This window comes from Bacillus rossius, chromosome 1 (assembly GCF_032445375.1).
Source record: "Bacillus rossius redtenbacheri isolate Brsri chromosome 1, Brsri_v3, whole genome shotgun sequence".
Taxonomy (NCBI): domain Eukaryota; kingdom Metazoa; phylum Arthropoda; class Insecta; order Phasmatodea; family Bacillidae; genus Bacillus; species Bacillus rossius.
Window position 1 is genome coordinate 150,311,248 of NC_086330.1, and position 9,442 is coordinate 150,320,689.

The 9,442-nt window shown below is 40.2% G+C and overlaps 1 protein-coding gene across 1 annotated transcript; it reads right to left on the minus strand.

Moving 5' to 3' along the window:
* Positions 1–6,715: 6,715 nt before the first annotated feature.
* Positions 6,716–8,712, minus strand: LOC134529619 (adult cuticle protein 1-like). The gene is made up of 2 exons (XM_063363912.1): positions 8,689–8,712; positions 6,716–7,082 (listed from the first exon to the last, which is right to left on the minus strand). Exons 1-2 carry the CDS (start codon positions 8,695–8,697, stop codon positions 6,807–6,809), a joined length of 285 nt encoding a protein of 94 aa, XP_063219982.1. The 5' UTR covers positions 8,698–8,712; the 3' UTR covers positions 6,716–6,806.
* Positions 8,713–9,442: the final 730 nt, after the last annotated feature.

Consider the following 9,442-nt stretch of genomic DNA (forward strand, 5'->3'; position numbering starts at 1 on the left):
TTCCAAATGTGCTGCCTTTTCGTTGTCGGTGCTTCCAAATGTGCTGCCTTTTCGTTGTCGGTGCTTCCAAATGTGCTGCCTTTTCGTTGTCGGTGCTTCCAGAATGTGCTTCCTTTTTGTTGATGGAGCTTCTAATTTTAATGTTGTTTTGACTCTAGTATTATAATAAATTGTTCTTGATTTGACTAGCGTATTATTCCATACGGTGCATTTATATAAGCGAGTCCTAGACAGCAGGACGCTCAGTTTTGTTACTGACGTCGGCGGTGTAAGGATCACCTAGTTTGTTTAATCTGGTGCATAAATCGCGTAATTACCTGTTCTTGCGAACTCGATGGCATCTTTACCGACTTTAACGTTGAACTCGGAGGTTGTACCATCGTCTACGGGAACCTTGACGACAGCTACGACGGAGAAGGAGCAGATCCCGTTGGCAACGATGACGTCAACATTGGAGGAGATTTCAACAGATGTGATACCACCAGCAGAAGAGACTTTAATGCCGGTAGTGCTGACTGTACAGGAAACCTCGACGAACGCTGTTTCGCCCTCGATGGAGACTTTAATGGATGGGGAATCGTCAACAACTAACGAACATCGATGTCGTTACTGTGACAAGATTTTCTCAAACATCAGCAATGCTCGTCGACACGAGAAGAGAGAATGTGCCAAGAACCCTTATCGTAAAATGTTTGGTTGTATTAAGTGTCGCAAGCAATTTACAAGAAATGCTAATTTGAAGCATCACTTGGAGACATGTAAAGGACCTGCAGTGCGGCAGAAAGTAAAGGTTTCTATACAACAACGATGCATTGATGTGCATAAGAGTATGCCTGGAAATGATTCAGTTGCAGTAACAGCGACATCTGGTTCGGGTTTGTCTTCAACTAGGCATCCTTGTGGCTACTGAGACATGACGTTTGCATTTGCACATGATGTACGGAGACATGAGAGGAGTAAATGTACGAAGAATCCTTCTCGCATGAAGTTTCGCTGTGACGAGTGTCATAAATGGTTTACTCGAATTGATAATTTGCGCCGACATTCGATAAACTGTAAAGGTGAAGTCCGTGCGCCTACTGCTGAACTACCTGCAGCAATTACGACTCCTGAGTTTAGATTGGTGACTCGTGAGCGTACAAGTAAAAAAACTGATGTGCAGCAACCGATTGCTGTGGCATCTGAACATGAAAATAAACATAAGACTGTGATCGGAGCATTACAAGTGAACGATAATGGCTTCTACTTGGCGCAGTCTGCATTTCGTGGAACATTGAAAGACTACTATTATCCAAGTACGTTAAGTGAGTCAAAGGACATTTGTAATTTTCTTGATGATATCAGACAGGACATAATCAATCAGCTTACTGATGACGTAGCAACAAACGGACCTTTGAAATATAACTTGTGGTTGGACTGTATATATGGAAAGCCTTATCCGTTCGATGACAAAGTGAAGAAGTGTGCATTCAAGACATCGGCTGCAGTAATTTACAGTTCTAACGATGTCAAGCAAACTGTTAAACAAGGTATCCAGAAACTCTGTCAAGAAGAGGAGGACTATGTCTGTAAAGGATCTGGTTGGACTCTGTCTTGTATAAACCGATTGGAGCTAAGAATTAGTCATTTCACGCCTATGCGGACCTAAATGTTTGTAAGATTGCTAACCTTCGCAGGTGATCCTGTAGTAAAATAGAAATTATGTAATAAATATTATGTTTGTAAAAGAACTTGCAGTGTTTTTATTTTCGAACCTGTCATTTTTTAGGTATTTTTACATAAAAATTAAGATTATTTGCATCGATCGGGTATCGAACCGAGGACAGGAATCGATCGAATCAATATGTAAATTAATGAGTGATTTTTTTGATGAATTTTGGATTTTTTTCCGCTTTTCTAGCTAAATAATTACGGATTTTCAAGATGGCGGGTGTCACAGTAATAATAAATGATTACTGCACTCTAGCGGATAAGAACTAAACTAACATGGTGTCAGCGCACTCTCGCCGACGAAAACAAGATGGTGGTCTCCAGCATCAAAGACAAGATGGCGGACATGACGTCATACTAGGTGACGATATATATGCTTTGAAAAAAAGTGGTGGGAGTCAGTCTGCCTGCAGCCACCATTGAGGAAGGAGCCTGTCGCCATTTTTAATTTTTTTTGCCCTCACCGGGTTCGAACCGAGGACTACGAACTCCGTGTCGTAAATGTATGTTTTTTAAATATTTTTCATTAAATTTTATTAAGTGAATTTTTTTATAAATTTTAATTTTTTTCATTAAAATCGGATAATAAATAAAAAAGTTAAAGATGGCGGCCGTAACGAAAATTGTAACGGTGACGTCATAATCCATGATGACGTCAGAGGCTTATCGTAGGCTGTAGACATGGATGCTTAAGCCTACATATGGACATTTCTAGCCGCTGGGATTTTTAAGGACTAAAAACGGGAAATTTTCCCTCGAAACGGGAATTTTTCTCTCGAAAACGGGAATTTTTGAATTGTGGAATTTTTTGAGATTTTTTGGCGGAATTTTTTTTCACAGAAATGGAAATTTTGGCGAATTTTGAGGAATTTTGGGCAAATTTTGCCCAATTTTGGCGGATTTTGAGGGTCAAAGGTCAAGGTCAAACTTGTCCCGTTACTCTGTGTCCCGTTACACTCCTCCAAGATGGCCGCCGTGACGTCACAATCCAATATGGCGGACCGACAATCACAATCCACGCGCCAGCGCCGTGCGCTCGGAACCCCTATTATATACTACTCTCGTTACCTCATGGCTCGTAGTCGCGTAGTCATGATGTCTTGGAGCCTCGTATACTTGTAGCTACGTAGCCAAGTAGCCTCGTTGACTTGTAGCTATGTAAACAAGCAGTCATGTAATCTTATAACATAATGCTGCTGAAGTAGTTGGAGCTTTGTACACTTGAAGGTAGTTGGAGGAGTCTTGTACACTCGTATAATTGTAGTCTCATAGTCTCTTAGAGTCGTAGCATTCTAACCAAATATCATTGGAGCTGATGAACCAAAAGGCCGTTGGAGCCAATGACTGTTGGAGGCAATGACTGTTGGAGCCAATGACTGTTGGAGCCAATGACTGTTGGAGTCGATGGCTAATGGAAATATAAACTGTTGGAGAGATTATATCGTAACTTATCATTGACGATCGCATCCTACCATGTTGAATGAACGAGAGAATGCGGCTCCTTTTCGTTAAATGAGCTTTCGTTTTATAGAATTTACGTCCAAACTTGCTTCGTTTTCATTAAATGCTTGTCCTGCGCGAACGAAGCGTAGTCATTGTGTGTACATTGCATATATATATTGCGTAAATTGCGTACATTGCGTGTACTTTGCGTAAATTGCGTGTACTTTGCGTGTACTGTGCGTCAATTGCGTGAATATTACGTGTTCGTTCCGTTTCCTGTGTGTACTGTGTGTACGTTCCGTTTTCTGTGTGTACGTTCCGTTTCCTGTGTGTACTGTGTGTACGTTCCGTTTTCTGTGTGTACGTTCCGTTTCCTGTGTGTACTGTGTGTACGTTCCGTTTCCTGTGTGTGTACTGTGTGTACGTTCCGTTTCCTGTGTGTACTGTGTGTATACGTTCCGTTTCCTGTGTGTACTGTGTGTACGTTCCGTTTCCTGTGTGTACGTTCCGTTTCCTGTGTGTACTGTGTGTACGTTCCGTTTCCTGTGTGTACTGTGTGTACGTTCCGTTTCCTGTGTGTACTGTGTGTACGTTCCGTTTCCTGTGTGTACTGTGTGTACGTTCCGTTTCCTGTGTGTACTGTGTGTACGTTCCGTTTCCTGTGTGTACTGTGTGTACGTTCCGTTTCCTGTGTGTACTGTGTAATCATTACATTTATTGCGTGTAAATTGCATGTATTGCGCGTACATTGCGTACATTGCGTGTTGGGGCCGAGTTGACTTGTATCCTTGTAGCTTCATAGACATGTAGTTTCGTAGCCATGCGGTCTTTTAGTCATGCAGTCTCGCAGCCATGTATAACTCGGAACCAGCTAGATCCTTTTAGACTCGTAGCCTTGTAGCCTCGTAGTCTCTTAGACACTTAGCATTGTAGCCCAATATCATTGGAGCTGTTGAAAGAAAAGGCAGTTGGAGCATTTGGAGCTGTTGGAGCTGTTGGAGCCATTTTGAGGCCGTTTGGAGCATTTGGAGCCATTTGGAGCTGTTGGAGCCATTTGGAGCATTTGGAGCTGTTGGAGCTAAGAAGTAGTCGTTGCACGTCTATGCAGGGCTAAATTTTTATAAGATTGCTGGCTTTCGCAAGTGATTCTGTAGTAGGATAGAAATTGTGTAATAAATATTATGTTTGTAAAAGACTTTGTGGTGTTTTATTTCTCGAACCTTACACTTTTCTGGTACTTTTTTTAAATTAAAGTTGTTTTGTATCGGCCAGGGATCGAATCAAGGATCTTAGTCGATCTAATCAATCGGTATATAGATTACAAATTTATTTAATGAATTTTGAACTTTTTCCCAAATCTCTAGCATTACAATTACGAATTTCCAATATGGTGGTCTTGATGTATGATAGGATGATGGTAGTAGAGGATTTAAAGTCTCTTTAAGAATGTTGAACATGGTTTATTGGAATTATTATTTTTTTCATAAAATTAAACATTGTTGCAACGATCGAGGATCGAACCAAGGACTGGAGCGGATCGAATCGATATGTAAGTTAATGAGTGATTTATTTAATGAATTTTGGAATTTTTCCCGCTTTTCTAGCTACATTATTACATGATTTCAAGATGGCGGCCGAATTTAAAGATGGCGGGGGGCACCTCCATAATAAATTATTACTGCACTGTAGCGGGTTAGAATAAAATTATCCAGATGGAAATGTACTCTATAATACAAGTACACACACAATATGGCATACTCCAGCAGGTGGTAGCTCCTGGTAGCATGTACTGAACATAAAATGTCGGATCCATGATGGTCGACAAGGACAAAGTCAAATTTCAGGGACAAAGTCAAATTTCAAGGTCAAGGTCAAATTTCAAGGTCAAGGTCAAATTTCAAGGTCAAGGTCAAATTTCAAGGTCAAGGTCAAATTTGAAGGTCAGGGTCAAATTTCAAGGTCAAGTTCAATGTTCAAGGTTAAGGTCAAATTTCAAAGTCAAGTTCAAATTTCAAGGTCAAGGTCAAATTTCAAGGTCAAGGCCAAAGTTCAAGGTTATGCTCAAATTTCAAGGTCAAGGTCAAAGTTCAAGGTCAAAGTTCGAGGTCAAGGTTAAAGTTCAAGGTCAAGGTCAAAGTTCAAGGTCAAGGTCTAATTTCAAGGTCAAGGTCAAAGTTCAAGGTCAAGGTCAAAGGTGTGGTGACCAGATAATTATAATAACATGGTATCAGCACACTCTAGCGGACGAAAACAAGATGGTGATCTCCAGCGGACGAAGACAAGATGGCGGACATGACGTCATACCAGCTGACGATATATATGCTTTGAAAAATAGTGGTGGGAGTCAGTATGTCAGCATCCACCGTGGGGGAAGGATCGGTCATCATTTTTATTTTTTTTGCACTCGTCGGGTTCGAACCGAGGACTCTGCACTTCGTGTCGTAAAAATTGGTTTTTATAAAAAATTTATTAAAATTTTATTAAGTGAATTTTTTTATAAATTTTAAAAAAATTTAATTAAATTCGCATAATAAATAAAGATTTTAAAGATGGCGGCCATAACAGAAACGGCAACGGTGATGTCATCATCCAATATGGCAGAAAACACATCGCCGGAATGTTCGAGAACACAATGACATCATCCAAAATGGCGGATCCAAGATGGCCGCCGTGATCTACTTGTCCCGTTATGTTATGTCCCGTTACGCTGTGTCTCGTTACGCTCGTCCAAGATGGCCGCCGTGACGACACAATCCAATATGGCTGACTGACAATCGCAATGCACAACCTGAAGCCTGATCTCGGCCCGTCATTCCTATACTACTTTCCGGGCTTACATAGCTCAAATAAAAATAAATAATCTAGGGGTTGCATACATGCTACAACGTCACATTAGTTAATACCTCTTCTTTTAGGAGGGTAAGAAGGGGGTGATTAGTAATCTGATCATTTTCTCGTAAAGATATATTTGGAGGGCATTGTGGATTTTGCTCGAATACACTCCGCATACTTTCATATAAAATTACAGTTGTCTTCCTTAGTTAGTAAATGTTTTGCTAATCAATTGAAGAACATCTGTACACTATGGCAATAAGGATAGTTGGTTGACATGTTGTAAGTAAACTTTTAGTTTATTCCGGAAACTAGAGAATTTACTGTACCTAATAGCCAATTTTTAGGGGCAACATAGTTAAGTGAGCAAATACGAGCCTTTGATGAACCATATTTATTATGTAATATCGACATGTTTGGTTAAATGATAAACATGATCATATTATTATTAGAGCTTAAAGCATACAAACATATAGTCAGACTATCCGTCTGTTAAATGACGTATCAATTTCCCTATGGTTCTTAGGAGCTCGTGTTGCCAGTGATCCAGCCCTCACGAGAGTAGTTGTCTGCAATTCCGGCACATTTGACTACAATTGCAGCATTTTTGCTGAATGACTGTCAATCTATATATTTAGAAGTAAGTGCTACTAGAATGTGAGTTCGTGGGCAGTCGCTATAGTTCACAGTCGGAATAATACATCAAACACCAATTTGGTCCGTTGTTACAAAAAAAAAATACCGATATAGTTGAAAACATTACTGTAGTTTATTTATGAACAATAAGGAGGAGGGAGCGAGGAGGTGGGTGGTGTCGCCGCTCACAGAGTGCCGGGGGCGGGGGCCAGGTTCACGTGGTGGCTGGCATAGGGCACGTTGCCCGGCAGAGGAGCCACGTGCACGGCTCCCCTGGTGACGGCCACGTAGCCCGGGGCTGGGGCGATGCCCACGGCCGCCGGAGCAGCGGCCAGCAGGCCGGGGGCGCCGATCAGGCCGGGGGCGCCGATCAGGCCGGGGGCGCCGATCAGGCCGGGGGCGCCCAGGATCACTCCGGCGTTGGCGCAGGCCAGCACGGCGACGGCGAGGATCAGCACGGCCTGTGACAAGCGGGGCAGAGCCTGCAGATGCGCTACACCTCTCCTGCTCTCCTGCTGCCCTGATACCTACACGCTGTGCTACTCTGAAGAAAGATAAGCAAATAAATAAATCACCAACTAATATATTAATTGATGGATTGATTGATTGATTGATTGATTGCACTGTAATATGATCATAAATAAATATTCTTACCAAAATAGATATTACTTGTTTTGTAAATTACCTGGCTCATATAATTGCAAAAAATGTAAACTATTAAAGGTTATTTCAAAAAGGCATGTTATACAAACCAAAAAATATGATAAACAAATAATAGATCTTACATTATACTCATTCATAAAAAAATTCGCGAATTCATATGATATTTAGGTTAGACTCCACGATCCTTACAAACTCGTAACAATATGCGTGCTCGTTGACTGCTGTATTTAGTTATGTTATGTATTTATATATGTATGATATGGCAATGGATTGGAATGGATTAAATTCTCATTGGTCCAATTGGTCCAATTGTAGACATAGTGAGAAAGTAGACTAGTTCTATGTATGTAGATTAAACTGTCACCATATCATTTTATGATAATTTCCATGTCCTTAATAATGAATCACGGCATTGATAATCATAAAAATACCTAAATTAGTTTCGGATTATTTAATTTAATTTTAAACTACGTTTGCCCAAAAAAAGGCCACTAATAGAAAATATATGTTGTTTTCTTAACAGCTGGCAGATTATTCTTGTCATGATGCTATTTCATGTATATACGTAATTATTGTTAATAAACTAATTACAGAAACTGCACAAGCTAGTATTTTTAAACAACATGCTTGAATTGAACAACCTCCACGTAACACTCGCTGAGATTTGTAGCATATTTAAAAATAACAATTTACTGAAAGTTTTTCTTGTTTTGAGATAATCAACTGATGTTTAGAAAGAAATTGTTATCATTAATTTTCACCCTTTACAAGAGGATCGGAACGGTATTCTCAAACATCCAACAAACACTAGTAAAATTAAATCTAACATCAGTTACAAACACTTTAAAATACTGATGTGATTCGTCTAACCAGTGTGAGTGAACGATGTAGTTATAAAAATGAATCATCATCGCCTTGGTACAGTTTTTTTTTCACAATATTCAAGTGTAAGTAACGAACTTATACAATTTTGAGTACGCCGCTCGTTGAAGTCAGTACCCGTGTAGTTGAATGAAACGAAACTTATGTAGCCTAATATCTAGGACAGAGGTAACACGTGTTAGCAGCGCGACAATAACGCATGCCTGCACTGTGATAACCGACTCAGATTTTGCCGGTACGTCATCTATAGTAAGCCTGTCGAGTAATTTAGTACAAAACTAGAACTCAAATATGTTCGGCGCAGGTTCACACGCTTTTCTAAGCTCTGCTGGGTTGGCCACAGTGAACATATACCGATGACCTTGTTTCAGTTGCTTCTAGAGAATGATTTACCATACGGAAACATTCGTTCCAGGCGTACAGGTGGAAAAATGACAGGTTGAAATTATTGCCGACGATCATTGAATTCTTTGACAAGCACCAAGCGGACACGAGCACGCAACTATACTGAAGCGCTGTTACCTTGTACATGATGTCGGAGGTGGTAAGATCGAGCTGTTTGAGAGAACGCTCGCAAGCTGTTGACTGTGCCGATGTTTGACTAAGGCCGAGTTTATATACCAGCTGACAATGAAGTGGGGGAGTTCATTAAAAAATATATATACACGGACAAGGAAATGGCCGATCTCAGCTCGGCCTTCGAGCACTCAGGCGGGAGAAGGGGGCAATTCTCGGGCGTGGTGGACAGCAAGCACTTGGCTCTAGGACAGAGATGACCAACTGGCTTCCGTGATAGTGTTAAGGCCCTGTCACAATGTCAAATTTTCACTTCTAACACCTTCCAATACGTTGTGTCAAATAAAGTTGGAAAACGTCACTGGCGCATCTATGTTTGTTTGAAATTTCGTTGACTTGAATTTTCACCAAATATTTTACATATAATTACGGGTTCTAAAATATGTTGGATGTTGGATGCAATCGGCCATTCAAAATCGTGCCAAGCGAAAACGGAAATGACATCTGTTTCTGTTAAAACGATGCTTAAAATGGCTAAGAGCACACGGGCGTTTAAACAGGTTATAAAAGTTAAATAACTAAAAAAAATATTTGTATGCGAAAATATTTTATGCGTGAAAATAAAATTATTTTTTCATAACCTTAAGATTCACTGAACTTTTAATTAAATATGCAAAGGAGTATTATTGTGATCTAAATTGATAAATTTTAAAACAGATTTAATGGAAAAATATTATATGTTTGGAAACTTCATCCAACA